Source organism: Chrysemys picta, chromosome 1 (genome assembly GCF_011386835.1).
Source record: "Chrysemys picta bellii isolate R12L10 chromosome 1, ASM1138683v2, whole genome shotgun sequence".
NCBI lineage: Eukaryota > Metazoa > Chordata > Testudines > Emydidae > Chrysemys > Chrysemys picta.
The window spans coordinates 94,420,459-94,443,614 of record NC_088791.1 but is presented as its reverse complement, the minus strand read 5'-3'; the positions used below and the strand labels follow the sequence as shown (position 1 = coordinate 94,443,614).

Genomic DNA, 23,156 nt, shown 5'->3' with positions numbered 1-23,156 from the left:
AGGGGGATGGAGAAGAAAAGGGGATAGGGGAAGCGGGAACCCGGCATGCAGTTTCCCCTCATCAGCAGCTGGGGCTCCCCCATTAAGCAGGCCCATCAAACCCTCACCCTGACAAGCCCTACCCTCCTACACCTGGACCCCTCTGATGAGCCCCCCACACCCAGACCCCCACCCCACTGATCCCCAACCAGCTGCATCTGGATCCCCACCCCATCAAGCCTCACTCACCCTGCACCCAGACCTCCCCACTGAGCCCCAACACCCAGATCCCCCCTGCTGAGCCCCAACCACCTTCACATGGTTCCCTTGCAGAATCCCATTGCCCTACACCCGGAACCCCCCAACGAGCTCCTGTGCATCCAGATCTCCCACTGAGCCACCCACACCCAGCTTGCCCCACACAGAAACCTCTCACCCCACACCTGGATCCCCCCACAATAAGCCCCTCCACACTTGGATCCTGCTGGGCTGAGCCTGCCCACCCATGCCTGGTGCACCTGGTGCAGAGGGACAGGGCCTCAGGGTGTTTCTGGGGCAGGCCCAGCCCTTGCATTGTGTCAGAGTCAGATGCAGCTTCACTGCTGAGTCCCTATACTGGAGGAGGTGGTGGCTTCAGGGTGATCTCCCACCTCAATGTAGTCAGTGGCCTGTACTCCCCACTGCCATGCTGGAGTCACATTTATTTATTGACAAATAACATTTGCAGAATTTTAAAATATTGTGCACAGAATTTTTTTTTTTTTGGCACAGAATTTTTAATTTGTTGATGCAGAATTACCTCAGGAGTATAAGTTTTACTCAAAAAGGAAAGATAAAGTAATTTTGGGCTGCATTCTGGATGCTTGTGCTGCTGCACTTGCAAAAAGTGGACCTAAAGCCAGTGAAGCCAGCCCTGGGACGATCACACTTGCAGAGAAAGACCATCTGGTGGCACAGAGCTTGCACAATGGCTCCTCTGCTGCTCACCCCTCCCTGCAGCCAGTGTATAGAGGGCAAGCCCCAATAATCCCTGGCTGCCATACCGGCTCCCTGGGCTCACGGGCAGCTAGCATAATTTATAACAGCCCTCAGGGGCCAGCTCAGTGCACAAGCAGGCCAGCACCAGGGAAGTGAAAAGATGAGTTAATTGCACCCATTCGTATGCACACACACAGCCCCCCAAGCTGCTCCGTGAACTCCTTGGCCATAGTCAAAGTTTGGGGCTCAATACATTTTAACTAGGGCGGTCAAGCGATTAAAAAGATTAATCACACTTAATCGCACTGTTAATAATAGAATACCATTTATTTAAATATTTTGGGATGTTTTCTACATTTTCAAATATATTGCTTTCAATTACAACACAGAATACAAAATGTACAGTGCTCAGTTTATATTTATTTTTGATTACAAGTATTTGCACTGTAAAAAAACAAAAGAAATAGTATTTTTCAATTCACCTAATTCAAGTACTGTAGTGCAATCTATCATGAAAGTTGAACTTACAAATGTAAAATTATGTAAAAAAAAAAAAACTGCATTCAAAAATAAAACAATGTAAAATTTTAGAGCTTGCAAGTCCACTCAGTCCTTCTTCTTGTTTAGCCAATCGCTTGGACAAACAACTTTGTTTATATTTGCAGGAGATAATGCTGCCTGCTTCTTGTTTACGTCACCTGAAAGTGAGAACATGCGTTCTCATGGCACTGTTGTAGCCAGCGTCACAACATATTTACGTGCCAGATGCGCTAAAGATTCATATGTCCTTTCATGCTTCAACCACCATTCCAGGGGGACATGCATCCATGCTGATGACAGGTTCTGCTTGATAACAATCCCAAGCAGTGTGGACCGACACATGTTCATTTTCATTATCTGAGTCAGATGCCACCAACAGAAGGTTGATTTTCTTTTTTGGTGGTTCGGGTTCTCCAGTTTCCACATTGGAGCATTGCTCTTTTAAGACTTCTGAAAGCATGCTCTACACCTCATCCTTCTCAGATTTTGGAAGGCACTTCAGATTCTTAAACCTTGAGTCGAGTGCTGTAACTATCTTTAGAAATCTCACATTGGTACCTTCTTTGCGTTTTGTGAAATCTGCAGTGAAAGTGTACTTAAAATGAACAACATATGCTGGGTCATCATTCAAGACTGCTATAACATGAAATATATGGCAGAATGCAGGTAAAACAGAGCAGGGGACATACAATTCTCCCCCAAGGAGTTCAGTCACAAATTTAATTAACACATTTTTTTTAAACAAGCGTCATCAGCATGGAAGAATGTCCTCTGGAATGGTGGCCGAAGCATGAAAGGGAATACCAATGTTTAGCATATCTGGCACCTAAATCCCTTGCAATGCCGGCTACAAAAGTGCCATGCAAATGCCTGTTCTCAATTTCTGGTGACATTGTAAATAAGAAGAGGGCAGCATTATCGCCGATAAATGTAAACAAACTCGTTTGAGCGATTGACTGAACAAGAAGTAGGGCTGAGTGGACTTGTAGGCTCTGAGGTTTTACATTATTTTGTTTTTGAGTGCAGTTATGTAACAAACAAAAAAATCTACCTTTGTAAGTTGCACTTTCATGACAAAGAGATTGCACTACAGTACTTGTATGAGGTGAAAATATTATTTCTTTTGTTTATCATTTTTACATTGCAAATATTTGTAATAAAAAATAATATACACTTTGATTTCAATTAGAATACTATATTAAACTGTAGAAAAATATCCACAATATTTAATAAATTTCAATTGGTATTCTATTGTTTAACAGTGTGATTAAAACTGCCATTAATTGTGATTAATTTTTTAAATCGCGATTATTTTTTTATCGCGATTTTTTTTAGTTAATCGCGAGTTAACTGCGATTAATTAACAGTCCTAATTTTAACCTATGTGAATACATTTAAAAGTATATATTTATGACAGTGCACAAAACACCAGCTTTCTTCACTTTTGACAAAAATAATTGATTCTACTGAAGTGAGGAAGCTGATGCCATCACATTTTGTAATTTAGCAACATTAAAGCAAAAAAATCACTTAAATTGTGTTTTGCACAGAAATCTCTATTTCAGGATATTGACAGTACTGGAGGTTTTAATCTTTGAGTAGGTAAACCGAGAGAGATATAGTATAGGTTTCTTCCTTTTTTATACCTTTTACTGAATTTTCATCTGTCTCCATAATCTACTGTTACGCTGCAGTGTTACTGGCTGCCATCAAGCATGTCTTTGAGCAATCACAGACCTGGTTAAAGTCCATGGGTGAACTAACTACCTGTCATTCAGGCTAAATGGAATGGGCAATTAACCAATAAGAATCACTGAATGGTATGACTGGAAGGGACCTAAGGCATCACCTAAGGCAATAAACTGCATGGCAAGGCAGATCAGAAACTTTGGCTCACACAGTTTAGTGTTTCCCTTGAATTGACTGCAAAAGCAGGGACTAGGGGGTTGACTGGTTGCAGTGGTGTGTGTCTGTGAGCATGACAGGAAAAAGCAAGAGCAGCAGTGGTGATCATGACCTTGGGAGAAAGCGGAGATACAGAGCTTCTTCTGGGCACAGTGCTTGTTGGAAAGGCAGACCTGGATTTGTAAACAAGGAAACTGCCTCCTGTTTGTTTCTGCCTTCAGGGAAACAGACTTTGTGTACAATATTTGTAAATAAACAGGACTGCTGCATATAAATACCTGACTTGCATCATCAATTTCTCCTTCCGAAAGGTAACAACCTAGCAATGCCCTGAATATTGGCTAACTGCTCAGGCCAAAGGGATAACACTACTCTAACTTCTTCACAAGCAACCTCAAGCTTTCCTATAATCTACAGCAGGTATAATGTGACTAATTCAAGATGAGGCTGTGCAGTTTCACCATCATCATCTGGGAAAGCAGCATTCAGTGTGTTGTCAACCAGAAAAATCATAGTTCGTGAAATATTTTTATCTTCAATGTATTCCAACTCTCAGAAGTCCAGTACTCCTACCATTGAGTAGGCTGACTAATTACATCAAATAGGTTCATTTGTTTTGTAAGCAATATGTCACTTTCAGTGAAATCCATTTTAGATATTAGAGCTGTCATTAAATGCAGCTTGTAGAAGATTTTAAACTTCTGGATTATCCCATATTTCACTGATTGCCGACATAAAGGGCAGTTTATTGGAATCCTTTTTTAAATTCACATTTGGAAGATGCCTATCAAACATTACTAGTGACACTGTTCATAAACAAGCACCTTTGGAGTTTTACTGTTAGAAGTATTAAACGAATCACTTCATATGGTAGATGTCATCCAAGCATTTTAATTGTGTCTCCAGGTAACTGGTGCATTTGGAATATTCAATGTTGTGTAGCACTGTCAGTTAGAAGCAGCTTTTCTTTCTAACCAGTCATGCTGTAATACCACCTACTATTCTGTTGGCCAGTTTTTTACCCTTGGCTTTGCCAGCTGCTTCTACAAGTAAGATTGTTTTTCAGTGGTTTGCACACAATCTTATTTCATCTGCATTCCATATGGTATCAGGCTGATGGCCAGAAGAGATTGTGAGCAGTCTCTTTTCCAATTCATAAAAATCTCAGACATCAGCAGCCTCACCATGCAGTTATTGCAAGCTTAAAATAACATTCTTTAGCTCTCAGACTCATGGCTAACTTTAAAATCATCCCTCTCTACCCATTGTGCCACCTCCAATGCCTTACATGGCAGTAATAGCCCAGTTAATTCATTAATCTTGCAGTTTTAAACTACATATGCAGTGATTCACTGATATAACTCTTCTAGTTTTTTCTCTTTCTTTTTTAAAATATCTTGCTTAATCAAGGTGTTTCTGCCACTCACATTGAATAGTCTGCCTACTTATTAAAGTCTTCTGGATCTGTATATGATAAACTCCTCTGCTGCCTTCCTGTTGCTTTTATTGTGTCTTTCAAATTCAAGGGCTAAGTCAGCCTCTCAGATGCAAATGCACAGCTCCCATTGACTTCAATATGTTCTGGTACTTTTCATCTGATGCCTTTCTCTGCTCCTTTGTCTATGGTCTTTTCCATAACATGGTTTGGATGGCACCTGGCTACTTTAGGAGCCATGGAGGCTGCCGCAGATGGATGGTGCAGGGTGTCTAAGAACACATTTCACAGATGGCCACTTTCCATAGGAAAACTTAATATCTGAGAGAGAAAGAATCTCAAATTTTAAGATCCACCAACAGAAGACACTATCGGATTAAAAGTATTATTAAATATTGTGGGCGCCACTGGGAGGTGGTTCTAATTGAACATTTCACTATATAAGTACATTCCCATCCCCAGCCATCACAGTGCTACTGCAGCAATGGCAAAGTGGATGTGAGAGGTTGCTGTGTTAGGAATGGAAGAACTGTGAATCCAACAATCTGTTAACAGACTGGGCGTGAGAAAGATTAAAAGCATCAAAGGGAAAGGGAAGCTGGTTGTGGGAGAATGCACAACCACTGACTTCAGTATTATCTTGACCTGAACAAGAAAATAAACCCAGAGTGCTATATTAGAGAAGTTGTGCTCTCAAATAATTCAAATGTATTGTGAGTTTATTTAAGCTCTGTTTCAGAGTGGTAGCTGTGTTAGTCTGTATCAGCAAAAACAACAAGGAGTCCTTGTGGCACCTTAGAGACTAACAAATTTATTTGGGCATAAGCTTTTGTGGCCTAGAACCTACTTCATCAGATGCATGGAGTGGAAAATACAGGAGCAGGTATAAATACATGAAAGGATGGGGGTTACTTTACCAAGTGTGAGGCCAGTCTAATGAGATAAATCAATTAACAGCAGGATACCAAGGGAGAAAAAATAACTTTTGAAGTGGTAAGAGAGTGGCCCATTACAGACAGTTGACAAGAAGGTGTGAGTAACAGTAGGGAAAAAATTAGTATTGGGGAAAATAAGTTTAGGTTTTGTAATGACCTAACCACTCCCAGTCTTTATTCAGGCCTAATCTGATGGTATCCAGTTTGCAAATTAATTCCAGTTCTGCAGCCTCATGTTGGAGTCTGTTTTCAAAGTTTTTGTTGTTGAAGAACTGCCACTTTTAGGTCTGTTATTGAGTGACCAGAGAGACTAAAGTGTTCTCCTACTTGTTTTTGAATGTTATGATTCTAGATGTCAGATTTGTGTCTATTTATTCTTTTGCGTAGAGACTGTCCAGTTTGGCCAATGTACACAGCAGAGGGGCATTGCTGGCACATGATGGCATATATCACATTGGTAGATGTGCAGGTGAACGAGCCCTGGATGGTGTGGCTGATGTGGTTAGGTCAGGGGTCTCAAACTCAGATGACCCCGAGGGCTGCATGAGGACTAGTGCATTGGCCTGAGGGCCACATCACTGACCCCCCCCCCCTCCGCTGCCTCTGGCCCCGCCCCCACTCCACTCCTTCCAATTAGGCCCCGCCCTTGCCCCACCTCTTCCCACCCCTTCCCTGCCCCATTCCAATCCCTTTCCTGAAGTCCCCACCCCAACGCTGCCCCCAGGGGGTGCAGAAAGGGTGCAGGGTGCAGCGGGGGCTGAAGGCAGGGAGTTGAAGTGCAGGAGGTGTGCAGGGTGCTCAGGGCTGGGAGTTGGAGTGTGGGGTACAAGAGGGGTGCAGCAGGGGGTCGGGGTGTAGGGTGCAGCAGGTGACTCAGGGCAGGGAGTGCAGGAGGGATGCGGGATGCGACAGGGGGCTCAGGGCAGGGAGTTGGGGGTGCAGGAGGGGTGCGGGATGTGGCAGGGGGCTCAGGGCAGGGAGTTGGGGGTGCAGGAGGGGTTCAGGGTGTGAGCTCCAGCCTGGTGCCGCTTACCTAGAGCGGCTCCGGGGTGGCAGCGGCGCTCACTGGGGCCAGGGCAGGCTCCCTGCCTGCCTTGGCCCCCGGCTCTGCGCTACTCCGTTCCAGGAAGCAGCTGGAACTGTGTCCCTGCAGCCCCTGGGGAAGGGGGAGGGGATCAGGCTTCCCTGCTTGTGCGGCTCTTGCCGCTCTTCTAGGTACCTCCCACGAAGCTCCCACTGGCCGTGGTTCCCTGTTTCCGGCCAATGGGAGCTGCGGGGGGCGGTGCCTGGAAGGATGCAATGCCGGAGCCCTCTGCCTCCTTCCCCCTCCCCTCGGCCCGAAGGGGCGTGCTGCCGGCTGCTTCAGAGAGCAGCGTGGCGCTTGCAGCATCAGGAGGCAATCCCACGGGTCGGCAGAGGGGCGGAGGGGTGCGGGAAGCGGCAGGGGGGGCGCGGGGAGCTTGGCGGGCCACACACAAGAGCCCCGCGGGCCGCGTGTTTGAGACTCCTGTGTTAGGTTCTTTGATGGTGTCCCTTTTGAATAGATATGTGGACAGAGTTGGGACCGGGGTTTGTAGCAGGGTTTGGTTCCTGGGTTGGTGTTTTTGTTGTGTGGTGTGCAGTTGCTGGTGAGTATTTGCTTCAGGCTGGGGAGTTGTCTGTAGGCAAGGACTGGCCTGTCTCCCAAGGTCTGTGAGAGTGAGGGATCATCCATCAGGATAGGTTGTAGATCCTTGATGATGCACTGGAGAGGTTTTAGTTGTGGGCTGTAGATGACGGTTAGTGGCATTCTGTTACTTTCTTTGTTGGGCCTGTCTTGTAGTAGGTGATTTCCCGGTACCCTTCTGGCTCTGCCAATCTGTTTCTTCACTTCATCAGGTGGGTATTGCAGTTTTAAGAATGCTTGATAGAGATTCTGTAGGTGTTTGTCTCTGTCTGAGGGATTGAAGCAAATGAAGTTGCATCTTAGAGCTTGGCTGTAGACAATGGATCAAGTGATGTGGTCTGGATGAAAGCTGGAGGCATGTAGGTAAGTATAGCGGTCAGTAGGTTTCCGGTATAGGGTGGTGTTTATGTGACCATTGCTTATTAGCACTGTAGTGTCTAAGAAGTGGACCTCTTGTGTGGACTGGTCCAGGCTGAGATTGATGGTAGGGTGGAAATCGTTGAAATCTTGGTGGAATTCCTCAAGGGCCTCCTTCCCATGGGTCCAGATGATGAAAATGTCATCAATGAAGCGCAAGTAGAGTAGGAGTGTAAGGGGACGAGAGTTGAGGAAGCATTGTTCTAAGTCAGCCATAAAAATGTTGGCATACTGAGGGGCCATGCGGGTACCCATAGCAGTTCCGCTGACTTGAAGGTATAAATTGTCCCCAAATCTGAAATAGTTGTGGGTGAGGACAAAGTCACAAAGCTCAGCCACCAGGTTTGCCTGATGGTATCAGGGATGCTATTCCTGATGGCTTGTAGTCCATCTTCGTGTGGAATGTTGGTGTAGAGGGCTTCTACATCCAAAGTGGCTAGGATGGTGTTTTCTGGAAGATCACCAAAGGATTGTAGTTTCCTCAGGAAGTCAGTGGTGTCTCGAAGATAGCTGTGAGTGCTGGTAGCGTAGGGCCTGAGGAGAGAGTCTACATAGCCAGATAAACCTGCTATCAGGGTGCCAATGCCTGAGATGGGGTGTCCAGGATTCCCAGGTTTATGGATTTTGGGTATCAGGTAGAATACCCCTGGTCGGGGCTCTAGGGGTGTGTCAGTGTAGATTTGTTCCTGTGCTTCTTTAGGAAGTTTCTTGAGCAGATGGTGTAGTTTCTTTTGATAATCCTCAGTGGGGTCAGAGGGTAATGGCCTGTAGAATGTGGTGTCAGAGAGTTGTTTAGCAGCCTCTTGTTCATATTCCGACCTATTCATGATGACTACAGCACCTCCTTTGTCAGCCTTTTTTATTATGATGTCAGACTTGTTTCTGAGGCTATGGATGGCATTGCGTTCTGCAAGGCTGAGGTTATGGGCAAGTGATGCTTTTCCACAATTTCAGCTCATGCACGTCGGCGGAAGCACTCTATGCAGAAGTCCAGTCTGTGGTTTCGACCTTCAGGAGGAGTCCACGCGGAATCCTTCTTTTTGTAGTGTGGGTAGGAAGCTTCCTGTGTGTTATTGTGCTGTTCCGTGGTGTGTTGGAAATATTCCTTGAGTCGGAGATGTCAAAAGTAGGATTCTAGGTCACCACAGAATTGTATCATGTTTGTGGGGGCGGTGGGGCAGAAGGAAAGACCCAGAGATAGGACAGACTCTTCTGTCAGGCTAAGAGTATAGCTGGATAGATTAACAATATTGTTAGGTGATCTATATTGTTAGGTTCTAGCCCACGAAAGCTTATGCCCAAATAAATTTGTTAGTCTCTAAGATACCACAAGGACTCCTCGTTATTTAAGCTCTGTAATAGTACATGCTCCCAGGGGAGGGAGTTGAAGGAGGGAACAAGGGCTTCCCATCATAGGCACCGACTCCGTGGATGCTACGGGGCTGGAGCACCCACGGGGAAAAAATTAGTGGGTGCTCTGCACTCACCGGCAGCCAAGCTCCCCTCCCCTCCTCACCCCCGCCTCCTCCCCTGAGTGCGCCCACGTCCCTGCTCTTCTGCTTATGTCCCAGCGCTTGCTGCCGCAAAACAGCTGTTTCATGGCGTAACAAGCTCCGGGATGGAGGGGGAGGAGCAGGAACACAGGCGCGCTCAGGGGAGGAGGTGGGGAAGAGGAGGAGCCAGGGTGGGAATTTGGGGAAGGAGTCAAATAGGGGAATGGAGGGGGCAGAGTTGGGGCGGAGACTTTGGGGAAGGAGTTGGAATGGGGGCGGGCAGGGGTGGAGTCGGGGCGGGGCCACGGGCAGAGGGGGGTTGAGCACCCACCGGTGCCAGCAGAACTCAGCACCTATGCTTCCCCATACAGTTTTCTGTGCCAGAAGATTGAGGACCTTAATGGGGGACTTACGCAGGCTGTAGAGGGAGGGTATGTGGATGTGCCCTGGGAAAGCAAGTATTTGTCTGTATTAGCTAGTGCAAATCCACCACCACAACCACAGAATCATAGAAATGTAGGGCTGGAAGTGACCTCAAGAAATCATCACGTCCAGCCCTCTGCACTGAGGCAGGACCAAGTAAACCTAGACCAATGCTGAAGGTGTTTGTCCAGCCTGTTCTTAAAAATCTCCAGTGATGGAGATTCTATAACCTCCCTTTGAAGCCTGTTCTAGAATTGAACTATCCTTATAGTTAGAAAGCTTTTCCTAATATCAAAACTAAATCTCCCTTGCTACAGATTAACCCCATTACTTCATGTTCTTCCTTCAGTGGACACTGATCAAATGATTGAAACAAATGATCACCTTCCTTTTTATAACAGCCCTTGACATATTTGAAGACTGTTATCAGGTCCCTCCTCATTCAGTCTCCTTTTCTCAAGACTAAACATGGCCAGTATTTGTTAACCTTTCCTCATAGGTCAGGTTTTCTAAACCTTTTATGATTTTTGTTGCTCTCCTCTGGAGTCTGTCCAATTTGTCCACAACTTTCCTAAAGCATGGTGACCAGAAATGGACATAGTACTCCTGCTGAGGCCTCACCAATGCTGAGTAGAGTGAGCCAATTACCTCTTGTGTCTTATATACAACACTCCTGTCAATACACCCGGGAATGATATTAGCCTTTTTGCAACTGCATCAAATTGTTGACTCATATTCAATTTGTGATCCACTATAATCCCCAGATCCTTTTCAGCAGTACTACGGCCTAGCCGGTTAATCCCCATTTTATAGATGGGATTTTGATTTTTCCTTCCTAAGTGTAGTACTTGTTTTTATTGAATTTCATCTTGTTGATTTCAGAGCAGTTCTCCAATTTGTCAAGGTCATTTTGAATTGTAATCCTGTCCTCCAAAATACTTGCAACTTCACCCATCTTGGTGTCATCTGCAAATTTTAGAAGCATGCTCTTCACTTCATTATCGAAGTCATTAATGAAAATATTAAATAGTACCAGATCCAGGACTGATCCCTGTGGGACCCCACTAGATGTCTCCTCCCATTTTGACAGCAAACCATTGATAACTACCCTTGAGTAAAATCCTTCAACCAGTTGTGCTCCCACCTTACAGTAATTTCATCAAGATCGTATTTCCCTAGTTTGCTTATGAGACTGTCAATGGAACTGGGTCAAAAACCTTACTAAAAATCAAGCACTTGGGGTAGCTGGTGAGGATTCCTTTCTGGAGTTCTGAGGATATTTTGGTATCAACAGCATGAGACAGGCACCGGCAGATGTGTGCCGTACCAGAGGAGAGGAAAACCTCACTCAGTCTGTCACAACTTCTCCCATCCCCTCTCCACGCACAGCATTACCTCTCTATGAAGGGGGGCGATCTTTAGCCGCCTTGTTTCAAATGTGTGTTGGGGCTGCTTCCAAGCACTTTTCAGGTCATCCTTTTCAGGCTGCAGATCATGTGGCATGGTATGAGGATTGATGCCTGGCGCAAGAAAGAAACATCAGCTGTAAGATATCTCCTCACCATTCTGTTGCTATCATACGTCTCTTAAAACAATATAGTAGCGGAATAAAGACGTGACTGATTCAGTAGAAGTAGTAGGGGGCAGTGATACACACATGCACACCATAAATCCATCCCAAAAGAAGCAACTGCACTAATTCAACCACACACAAAAAAAGCTCATATACATACAAGCAGCTCTGATATATTCTGATCAATAGAAATCAGTGGGGTGAACAAACTCACTCCTACTTGTCATATAGGGAACACATACCTATTACATTGCAAGGAGATCATGAAACAGCAAGTCCTTAGAAAGTCTGAATAAATCAAAGAAGGTTTCATCTTTCTTCCAGATTCTTTACCTTTCAAGGACATAGATGCATGTACAACTTCCTTGGTGTCAAGGTCCACGCTTGTTTGATCAGGTTGGTACTTGTTAACAGTTTGGCCCAAAGACATGGATTTCTGGGACCAAGAAAGAAGGAAAGGAAGGAAAAAGTTTAATGGACTCATACATCATGTTGATAGGATTAGTGCTTTAATCTTCTCTGTCCTCCTGAAAAATGCCATTTGCCCCCCACTGATACATAACTGCCTTTGAGGAGAAAATACTGTCTCTACTAGCAACACTACATATTAGAGTCATAAGAAAGAAAATAAAAAATAGCCTTTCAATTGAAACTACAGGAGAAATGGTAGAATGTAACTATGTGGGTTGGTAGATAGCTAAGACAGCTGCCGAATCCTCTGTGTAGTGAAAAGTGACTGATGGGAACACTTCCTAAAATGCCCCAGCCTTCTGAAGCCCTCTGCCTCTGGCTGCAGAATGTCTGGAAATGGCTTCCTTCAAAGGCCATCAATTCAAGTTTGCTCAAGAGCAACAAACTAGCATTCTTTCCCAGTTTCCATCCTGCTGGCCTGGAGATCTAACTTCATACATCTATAAGTGAATCGATTTTGTAACTTGGTGAATCTCCTCCAGAAATCCCTTCACCACATAGCTTCTCCGTGAATCATGGCATCCCTTTGCCACCCTCCAGCAACAGAGCAGTATGGGTGAGGGAAATACTTTTCTCCAGAGGCAAGATCCTAGGCTGGGCTGTGACCAATAGGTCCTGCTTGGGCTAGACAAATTCAGACTGACAATAAGGCATAAATTTTTAACAGTGAGAGTAATTAACCACTGGAACAATTTACCCTGGGTCATGGTGGATTCTCTATCACTGTAAAAGCAGTAAAGAGTCCTGTGGCACCTTATAGACTAACAGACGTATTGGAGCACGAGCTTTCGTGGGTGATGCATGGCCCGATGAAGTGGGTATTCACCCACGAAAGCTCATGCTCCAATACGTCTGTTAGTCTATAAGGTGTCACAGGACTCTTAGTCTGGATCTGTGAAAGCAGCAAACATGGCTACCCCCTGATACTCTCTATTACTGGCAATTTTTAAATCAAGGTTTGGACCTTTTTCTAAAAGATCTGCTCTAGGAATTATTTTGGGGAAGTTCTTTGGCCTGTGTTATACAAGAGGTCAGACTAGATGATCACACTGGTCCCTTCTGGCCTTGGAATCTATGGATCTGTGAATATGCAACAATGCACTTGGATAAAATGGATATTGTGATGTACACAAAGCTTCTTCCAGCTCACACATTGATCCAAAGAACAATAAAAGTGATCTGGGGACTGGAAGGACTGCTTTACTTATATTAAATGAACAAAATACAATAGGCTGTATTCAGCTTATTTTTCTAAGAATACCATTTACTAAGGAACAGGCAGACCTGAATACTGATCATCCATTCCCTCCTCCCTCCCTCTCCCCCCCAACACACATCCTTTGCAATACAGTAAAGGTCAGCTGGAACCCAATTCACTCCCACTGTACATAAGCAAAATATGCTGCTCCGATCAGGTCACTCCCCACTTTGAATCTCTTCACAATCACTGGCTTCTGTGTCAAGTTCAGTTTTCTCAACCTTTCATTCAAGGGTTCTGCAAAATTCAGCCCCTGCCCACATCTCACTTAATACCAGCCTCCCACTGCCTGTGCTCTTTCCATGCCATGCTTCTCAATACCTCTTTTGTACTTTTCCTCCCACTCTTATCTACATCTTCTATGAAATATCCGTACCCGAGAGATATAGTTAAACCAACGTAACCCCCAGTGTAGACAGTGCTAAGTCAACTTAAGAATTCTTCCGTCAACCTAGCTACCGCCTCTTGGGGAGGTGGATTAACTACAACGATGGGAGAACCCCTCCCACCAGCATAAGTAGTGTCAACGCTGAAGCACTACTACTGCTATGCCACTGTAGCATTTCAAGTGTAGACAAGACCTTATACACAGAACACCTTTCCTGCTTCTTGTGCATCAAATAACCACCTTTTCCTCCCTCCTAAAACACTGCTATTCTGCAAAGCTCATCCATGTTAATACGGGCAGGAAATCAGTGTTAACCTTAGGCTGGACATTTGAAGGTTTCAAACTCTCAGAGGACTGAGGTTATGGAACAGCCTCCCGATAACAGGTGTGGGTGCAAAAAAATCTAACTAATTTTAAAATGGAGCTTGGCAAGTTTATGAATGGGATTATATAACAGGAGTGCCACACTAACAGGAGACTGGACTCGATGACCCAGGAGGTCTCTTCCAGTCCTATGTCCTATATTCCTTAATCTACCAAAGAAAGAAATGTATTTATAAGCAAGAAAAAAGACACCTACTCTGATATCTAATCTAAGATAACTGTTTTATCTATGGTATTTCTAAGATACTTGTCACCTTTTATCTAAGTACAGACATTACTGCTTTTACATCAGTCCATCATCTGGTCACTTGGGCCAAGATTTTCAAAAATAGGAGCCTCACCTTAGACTCAAAAATAAGGAGCGAGATTTTCAAAATTGGAGCACCTAACAGTTCCTTCCTTAATTTTGAAAATCTTGATCCTTGTGTTTTATGAACTTGATCTTTCACTTTCTTTGCATGTGGAATTCTCATATGTTCTTCTAACTTAGAAGGTAAGTTCTTTGACAGCCTTGTACAAAACAGAGGAAGACAGAGCATGCTGACATGCTCCATAAAATCCATAAATAATAAGTTACGGTTGCTAGCTGGTTAAACTTGGAACACAAGCAATGTGTTAGGTTACTAGTGAATGAACAAATAAATAGTGAGAAGTGATTGTACGTTAACTCATAAAATAATTCATGCTGCTTCATCTCCCTCTTCGTTTAACAAAAATTAAATCTGCAGACACTGTGATTTCGGTCTGTTTCTACTTTTGAGATGAGTACAACCAAATCACTTGGGTCAGTGCCTACCATTGTGGCTATTTAAAACATTTTAAAAACACTTTTAAGCACCAAGAAAAGTTACTTGCTGCAATGCAAAAACAATAGCTATCTTTCCATTTAACCAAACACTCAAAGCCACAGTTATAGATGGAGTGCTCACATTTCACTTGCGCTACATCTTTTCAAAATATGAGTTTCTAATCATGGTAAACTTTCACCTGTAATACAGCAGAACCTCAATTTTATGAACACTAGTCTTATGAACGATCAGTTATATGAATCATTTTTTCTGATAGGAAAAAAAATCATTTAAACAAAAGTGATGTCAGTAAAGAATAAGTCAACATCCCTTCATGTTCCAATTCCTTCAATGCATTGGAAATCGCTTTGCAGTAGTTTGAAGGAGAAGAGGAAAGGAATGCAGTACATCATACTGCAACTTATTCACTGTACCTACTGTAATTTTGAGGTGTTCAATGTTATGAACTCCTCAATCCCCAATTATTTTGTAAAATAGGAATTGTACTGTATTCAGATTTTGTGAATCTTAGTAATATTCAAGCACTTGGAACATGCCTGTCTGTCTCCCCTGCCTCTCTGACTTCTTTGTTTCTTGGGAAGGCTCTTCCTTGGCTCAGGGAGTAAGACTATGGGCAACGATTATCAAGATCTAAGGTTAGCTAGTAAAGGAAACCCTCTGAGTGTAAATCCCAGGATAGCAGAGGAATTGTACAAGGTGTTTACGGAAAACATAATTCAGAGTAATGGGATGAAGATGAGCAAAGATTAAAAAAAAATAGATGGATATTAGGAAACCTTTCCTAATGGTGAGGGGAAAGTCCCTTCTCCCAAGTCATTTAACAGCCAATTGGACAAAAGAACAGGGAAATAGTCTGCACTAGCTGGAGAAAGGGGAAAGATGAAACGATGTGAAATGGATTATTTCAGTCTCAAATGTCTCCATTTCTAGGACATCCTCCCTTGCCTTGTTGCATGTCTTCATGAACAAGATGCTCATTACCTTGTATGGTTGAATGGATGGCTGAGGAGTCTTTTCTGGGTTGTCAGAAGCCTTTGAGGAAGCAAAGGGGACAGAGGATTCTGGGGAAAAACAGTTACACATATTGCTCATCATTTTTAAATCTGTGACCTAGGACCAAGTCTGGCTAGAGAGAACACTCTGTACCAGTGGTTCCCAAACTTTAACAACCTGTGAACCCCTTTCAAGAAAATGTCAAATCTCGCGAACCCCCTCCTAAAAATGAATATTTCCAGGGATTTTCTCCTTTATCTGTGTATAAATTATAAAAGCAGTGATCTTGGAAATACACAATTTGTTTTTATGACATGCTTATTACATACTATTTATTATTAATTATTATTTATTATTACAGTATTTTTATTACATTCTGAAAATGGCAACACTCTTCCAAGATCTCACTTTCGTAGCTTGTATCACTTTGAATAAGCCTGTTATAAGACAAGGCTCTTATGTTTCATCAAGGAGTATCAGATGTGAAACAGCAGGAAGGTATTTAAGAAGTCAACTCAAAGAGTTCCTCCTACACAAGCATTCAGGTCTTGAGCAGTCCAGGCAAACAATGCACGTTACAACGAAGCTTAAATCTGTTCTTCATAATAATTTTAAAAAAAACACTAGCTGCCTATTTCATTTTAAAAACAGCAAATCCACCTCCCTTTCCTTTTCTTATAAGGAGTCTTGAAGTTGAAATCTCCTCAGTGTGATAGATATCCTTGCTTTGATCTGCTTAGCTCTTGGAAGTTCAGGGGCTCCAGGCTGCTGGCCCCATGCTGCCTGAGGTCCCTAGGAACAGCTCTGTCCGCCATTTGGGAATTTTTTCCCAAGAACCCCCTGTAACATTTCATGAACCCCCAGTGGTTCACAAACCCCAGTTTGGGAACCGCTGCTCTATACAAAACTCTGTTTACTTGGGACTCAGTGCAGTCACTGAATGAGATCTTGGTTCTGTCCCTGTATTTACAGTCTATTTGTTAAGGTCCTTTGTGTTCCTTATAGAATGATGAATATTCTCCTTTATCCCTATTAAATGCACCACCCTTGTTGCAATCACACATGTCATGACCTTGGATGGGATCCCCTTTGGGATCTGTCAAAACCACTTCTAAGCTAGCCAGAGTGGGTACTGATGAGTAACATAATGTGCTCCCTGCTTCCCTCCAGCACTTGCATCCCTTGCTGACCCAGAGAGGAATGAGAACCTAGGACAGGGAACGAAGCCAGAACTCCCCCACAGCAGTGCAGAGTACTACTCCTATAGAACCAAGCAGCTCTACTCCTATAGTCCCTGCAGCTCTCCCGTTGCCTGATGAAACAGAGAATAAGAGACAAACAGAGAATTGAATGCAAATCTGCATGCTGGCAAAGAGCACTTATCCCAGCTTAGCTCAGGTCATCGCCAATCATTCAAAAGTTCTTTAGCCAGGATGCTCTGGTTGCAAATGAGTATTTATCAGTTCTCTCTGACAAAAGGGCAGCTTACAAATACATCACTCAGATACAATATATCAACATGAACCCAGGCCTCTGACTCACGCTATGCCATTTTTCTAGCTCCCCAGCACAGCTATTTGTTGATCCTGCAAAGACAAGGCATCTTGTATGGAACAGTGGATGCCTGGTTTGGACACCAAGCCCCTGTTCAGCTCAGCAGGAACATGCGGGGGAAGCTATTTCATCAGTGCTCTTACCTGTCCTCTGCTTTCCCTTTGTTGACAGCAAGTCTTCCCTCCTAAATCTCTCTGGTTCCAGATGGGAGTAGTCCCAGTTACTGTAGCTCCCTGGGACAGGCAGCGTCCCTAAGGGGAGGAGGGGGTAATGAGAAATAGTGAGAGAGACTGGAAATGAAGGAGAGAGAAATAGCAAAAGAAGAAGTACAAAAAAGAGCTACAAAAGGATCTCACAAAACTGGGTGACTGGGCAACAAAATGGCAGATGAAATTTAATGTTGATAAATGCAAAGTAATGCACATTGGAAAACATAATCCTAACTATACATATACAATGATGGGGTCTAAATTAGCTGTTACCACTCAAGAAAGAGATCTTGGAGTCATTGTGGATAGTTCTCTGAAACCCCACTCAATGTGCAGCAGCAGTCAAAAAAGCGAACAGAATGTTGGGAATCATCAAGAAAGGGATAAATAATAAGACAGAAAATATCATATTGCCTCTATATAAGTCCATGATACGCCCACACCTTGAATACTGCGTGTAGATGTGGTCGCCTCATCTCAAAAAAGATATACTGGAATTGGAAAAGGTTCAGAAAAGGGCAACAAAAATGATTAGGGATATAGAAAGGCTTCCGTATGAGGAGACATTAACAAGACTGGGACTTTTCAGCTTGGAACAGAGGCAACTAAGGGGAGATATGATAGAGATCTATAAAATCATGAGTGGTATAGAGAAAGTAAATAAGGAAGTGTTATTTACTCCTTCTCATAATACAAGAACAAGGGGCCACCAAATGAAATTAATAGGTAGCAGGTTTAAAACAAACACAAGAAAGTATTTTTTCACGCAACGCACTGTCAACCTCTGGAACTCCTTGCCAGAGGGTATTGTGAAGGCCAATACTATAATGAGGTTCAAAATGGAGCTAGATTCATGGAAGATAGCCATTGATGGACCTATTAGCCAGGATGGGCAGGAATGGTGTCCCTAGCCTTTGTTTGCCAGAAGCTGGGATTGGGTGACAGGGGATGGATCACTCGATAATAACCTGTCTGTTCATTCCATTTGGGGCACCTGCCATTGGCCACTGTCAGAGGACAGGATACTGGGCTTGATGGACCTTTGGTCTGACCCAGTATGGCCGTTCTTATGTTTTTATGTTAAGTAATAACAGAAAGAGAGAATACAGTTTGGCACTTTTGTAGCACTTTTCATCTTCAGAGTTGCAACAAACATTAACTAAACCTCACAATGCCCCAGTAGCTGCTCTATCGTCCACAGTATACAGATGGAGATGCCAAGGGAGAAAGCTGGTAATTGGCCAAGACATCAGAGGAAATCTGCCCCAGGACTGGGTATAGAATTCAGGAGTTGCTTGCTCCCAATCCTATGTTCATACCATGATTAAGACTAATATTAAATTTATTTCACTTGAGAGGAGAACATAAGAGAGAATCAAAGTAACAGAAAGAGAGAGTGATAGTGAAGGTGAGAATTAGACAGAGAGCAGAATGAAGAGACCTATAGAAGTGGGACAAATTGAGGAAGGAGGGGGTGGTAAGAGGAGAGTGAAAACCCAGTTTGCATGGAGTATTCATTGCTTCAGAGGCTGAAAATGTCCATTGGACTTGTATCTCCCATCTATCAAAGAGGGATGAACTCCAGAAAGAAGACATCTCACCCAGAACACCCGACTCCCAGGAATTGATTTTATGTTTGCTGCAGGCCACCAAAGTGAGTAGGGTGATGGAGAAAGGATGACCAGGAATTTCTCCCAGAGATCTGGAAACTGTGTACCAGGGTCCCATATTTAGAGCTGGTGACATTTTTTAGATTAACAATTTATTTACCAAAAAATGAAGTTTTGGTCAACCCAAAACTATTCATGAATTTGTCTCAGTTTTGACAGAGAAAAACTTTTTCCAGGCCAGCAACCAGGAGATATGGATTCAAATCCCTCCTCTGAATCAGGCAGAGAGAAGATATGAATCTACATCTCATACCTCCCAAGTAACAGCTTTAATTACCAGGTTTTTGTCAGCAGGGCCACACAGATTTTTGGGGATCCAAGGCAAAATCCAAAACCACACCCTTCCAAAAATGTACCACTAAGGGGAAGCCCCAGTGGGAGAGAGGGAAGGTTTGAAGAGCGAGTTCACCCCACAGTGGCAGCTCCTGTCCCACAGGGCTGGGCCCAGCTCCCCACTCTGGGCATGGTGACATGGTGCACAGGATCACAGTACCATTCTTCCTGACCACTTCTCCCTCATAATAGAGGGGCTGCCAGACCAAACCCAAGTGGCGCTGTGACCCCACACACCAGACTACAACCCAGCTCAGTTTAGGGGCCCTCAAATGGGGGCCTGGGCAAACTGTCATCTCCCATATCCACCAGGCAGCCCTGGTCCTCATTCACTCTTTCTTTGGCCCAGTGAATATTTAAGTATTTCTAGAAAGTGAAACTGCTTCCACAGCAGAGACTAAGAGCAACCCAACTTAAACCAGCCTGGTGGTTACAATGCTCACCTGAGAGAGGGGAAATCTGAGTTCAAGTCCCTGATCCAGAGTGGGGATTCAAACCTGGGTCTCCCATATTCCAGGCAAACACCCTAATCACTGGGCTAAAAGTTTCGGACATGGACATGCAGTTTGCTGGTCTGACAAAGACTTTTCAGATTTGCTGGCACATTCTGAACATTTTCAGAACCGAACAGAGCATTTTTTCTGATTTTTTTGGTCTGCTCTCCAAATCAAAAAGTCAATGATTCACTCAGTTCTATCCTTATGTTCCTCTCTATTCTTTTTGCTCCCTAGTACCACAGGATGGAAGTGGGCTAGAGACATTTTTATTAAGGCCAGGGAAGGAAGGCAGTTTGAAAGGCTGGAAAGTATTCTCCTCCATTTGGCTGAATATGACCTGCACATATTGCCTTTTAAGCAGGAAGAAAAAGCCCTCTCACCTGCCATCCACTCTGACAGCACATTGCAGAGCTGGGACTTGAACTCATGTGTATTGAACCAGGATCTTGGAAAGCTGGAGCAGAAGCACGTGTACAAGGTTTGGCTCAGCAATGAAGGGAAAACCTAAGGATTAAGGAAAGAAAAATCAGAACTCCATCAATCTAGACAGGTTAGAGGAGAGACATTGGACAGACTGTTCTTTCTTTAGAGCTTAAAAGGGCTGTATTCCTTCCTCCCATATACAGGGACTATCCAAAATTCCAATCCACGCAGATTCAGTCATAAAGGAATAGCCTCAATTTTAATATAAACAATCATTTAGCCAGCATTGTAATTTTGTTTCTTGTGCCATTTCTCCTGCTTGTTTTTTTTACATTAGAAACATCAAGAATGTTAAGTCGGGTTTGTTGGAAGACTTCTTCGTGTACGTGGACCTTTCATACCTTAACTGAGGGGATGAGGGGGATGCTGAATCCTAAACAAAGCCATCCTGTCTCCCAATATTTGTTAAACACTGGCATTACACAGGTGTTCAGACACACAAACCAAAACCTAAGTTTCAAACAGTTTGAATAAAAACCTCTTCCCTTCATAATTGCTCAACTATTAGTCCCTTGTGATGTCACTAGTTTTCCAGTCATATAGGGTCTTCTAGGAAGAGACATGAATTTCTAAATCTAAGAAACAAGCAGAAAACTGCACTGTTGGAAGCAAAAGAGGAGACAAACTATTTTTTTTTTCTTTGAAGGTCATGTTTACCAAAAGGAAGCAAGAGGCCACAGAATCAGATGGGCCTTCAGTGTGGAAATACAAGACCCCTGGGATGAGGATAAAAGACTGAAGTGAGAGGAAAAAAGAACGGCAGACAACAAAGTCAAGGGAAAATGAAGAAAGGAAGCCGGGGCAGTAAATAAAATAACTCAAGTAGAGAGGGCAGAAAGAATTGGATGGAGTACATCTCAATGGAGGCAAAGGAGCAGGGTGGGGGAGAAGTAAACCTATCCCCTCAAAAACAAAAACCACCATGGCATTAACATGTCATTTGCTGCCATCACATACGTCACTCTGCTTGTGTGTTCTACCCCTTCCCCCCCATCCCGAGTCTGTCTTATCTGTTTAGATTATAAATTCTTCAGGTCAGGTACCATCTATTAGTCTATGTTTGTACAGCAACTCACACAATGGGGCCACATTCTTGGTTGCCCCTTAGGCACTAATGTAATAAACATGATTAATAAATATAATAATAATAATAATTAATAATAAAGTGTGAGAAGAATGCTTCAAGCGTGGGGAGAATTGGAGAAAGAAAAGGCAATCACAGATGCTGAGTCAGATGGAGAATTAGTTTTCAATGAAACAGGGAGATGGAAGGAGTCCGAAATAAAAAGGTTGGGGATCAGGGTTAGTTTCTTGGAGGTGAACCAGAAATTACAGAAGGGAACAGGGAATTCAGAGGATGAGTAAGGATGAAGGAGAAGAGCCTGTGGGATGGGGATGAAGGCATGAGGATGAACAAGAGGAGGGAATGAAGAGTGGATCTTGATGGGGAGAGACAGAGCCACTCCTCAGATCTCATCACCCCTACCCATGATTTTAGATTATTAAAAGATATTCACAAGACAAGAGCATGAACCATATTGGTCATCATGGAGCATTCCAAACTGTGGGGATATCAGACAAGATAGTCTGCTATTCAACAAGAGTTCAAATCCAATTGATCACGGCACATTCCAAGCCCTGGAAGAATTAATTAGTAAATGCCTGTACAGCATTCTAAAAATATAAAGTGCTATATATGGGATAACTGTTGTTAGTGTCAGATTGTCCCTGTGGCCAGAGATAAAGGGGCGGATAGTGGTGGATATTCCCAGGTTATTTCACTGCTTAAGTGTAAACTCTATTGCTTTTTCTAAACCTTTTTACACTCACTTTAATAAGAGCATTCTGGTAGCGGAACTTGTGACAGTCAAACAGGAGGGCGGCATAATTCTTTGCAATGCGATCAAACAGCCGTCCCTGAATCTCTCTATTTGGCTACCAAGAAAGAAAGAAAGGAATGAATAATCAGAGAGGCATTCACCTACTCATCAAACCACAGCAACAAGGAGATCCTCAAGCCTGTCCAAAGGTTTGTGTATGTGAGCAGAGTGGATTGATTTAAATCAAAGGGATTTAAATCACCAATTTTAATAATGATTTAAATCAGCAAACAGGAAACCTTGATTTAAAGAATCTATTTTAATCTTGTTATCTATTTGTACTCGTTAGCTATTTTTCTAAATAAAGTTTGAGTCTCAGTGGTTGGTAACTATTAAAACATGTTGATTTGTAACTAAATAGCGCCTTTACACTAAATTTGGTACATCTGACCTTCTTTATAAAGCATTTTGAGATCTACTGATAAAAGCACTATATCAGAGCTGGGTATTATTTTTATTATTTTATTTTGCTAACCATGATGATACACTATATTTATGGACATTTATTTAAGCAATTATATAGCTTAACATACATTAAGTTTAAAATGGCGAATGATGCATTTCTTATTTACCACCTGATGATTAATTTTTTGCTCATGATTTGTGTCAAGGAACATCTGGATGAAAATTGGAATTCAATTAAAAATGCATAAAACATAATTTAATTTTTGTTATTAGTTAAATAAAACTACCTTAAATGTCCTGGATACATAGGGGGAAATATAAATTTATCAAAACATATTTTTCATTTAAAACTAGATGATTTATTAAAGTATTATCTGTAGTTATGAATTCTGAACTGACTGTTTCTGGTCATCAACTTCCAATCTGTTTCTCAACTTTGAATGAGCTAATCACTGAACTGAACTTGTTGAATAACCTG

The 23,156-nt window shown here is 43.1% G+C and overlaps 1 protein-coding gene across 5 annotated transcripts in view; it reads right to left on the bottom strand.

The window, feature by feature from the left end:
• FAM227A (family with sequence similarity 227 member A) overlaps positions 1–23,156 on the bottom strand; it is a 52,943-nt gene that overhangs the window by 10,501 nt on the left and 19,286 nt on the right. For 2 of the 5 annotated variants that reach the window (XM_008179304.3, XM_008179305.4), the window contains exons 8-13: positions 22,224–22,328; positions 20,291–20,414; positions 17,345–17,452; positions 15,636–15,715; positions 11,678–11,780; positions 11,167–11,291 (exon numbers count right to left, since the gene is read on the bottom strand). In XM_008179304.3, coding sequence (XP_008177526.1) covers positions 11,167–11,291; positions 11,678–11,780; positions 15,636–15,715; positions 17,345–17,452; positions 20,291–20,414; positions 22,224–22,328 — 645 coding nt within the window. Of the gene's footprint in view, positions 1–1,537; positions 5,159–11,166; positions 11,292–11,677; positions 11,781–15,635; positions 15,716–17,344; positions 17,453–20,290; positions 20,415–22,223; positions 22,329–23,156 lie in introns of those variants that run through there. The other 3 variants (XM_042843546.2, XM_008179306.4, XM_065581001.1) reach the window with 2 other exon arrangements.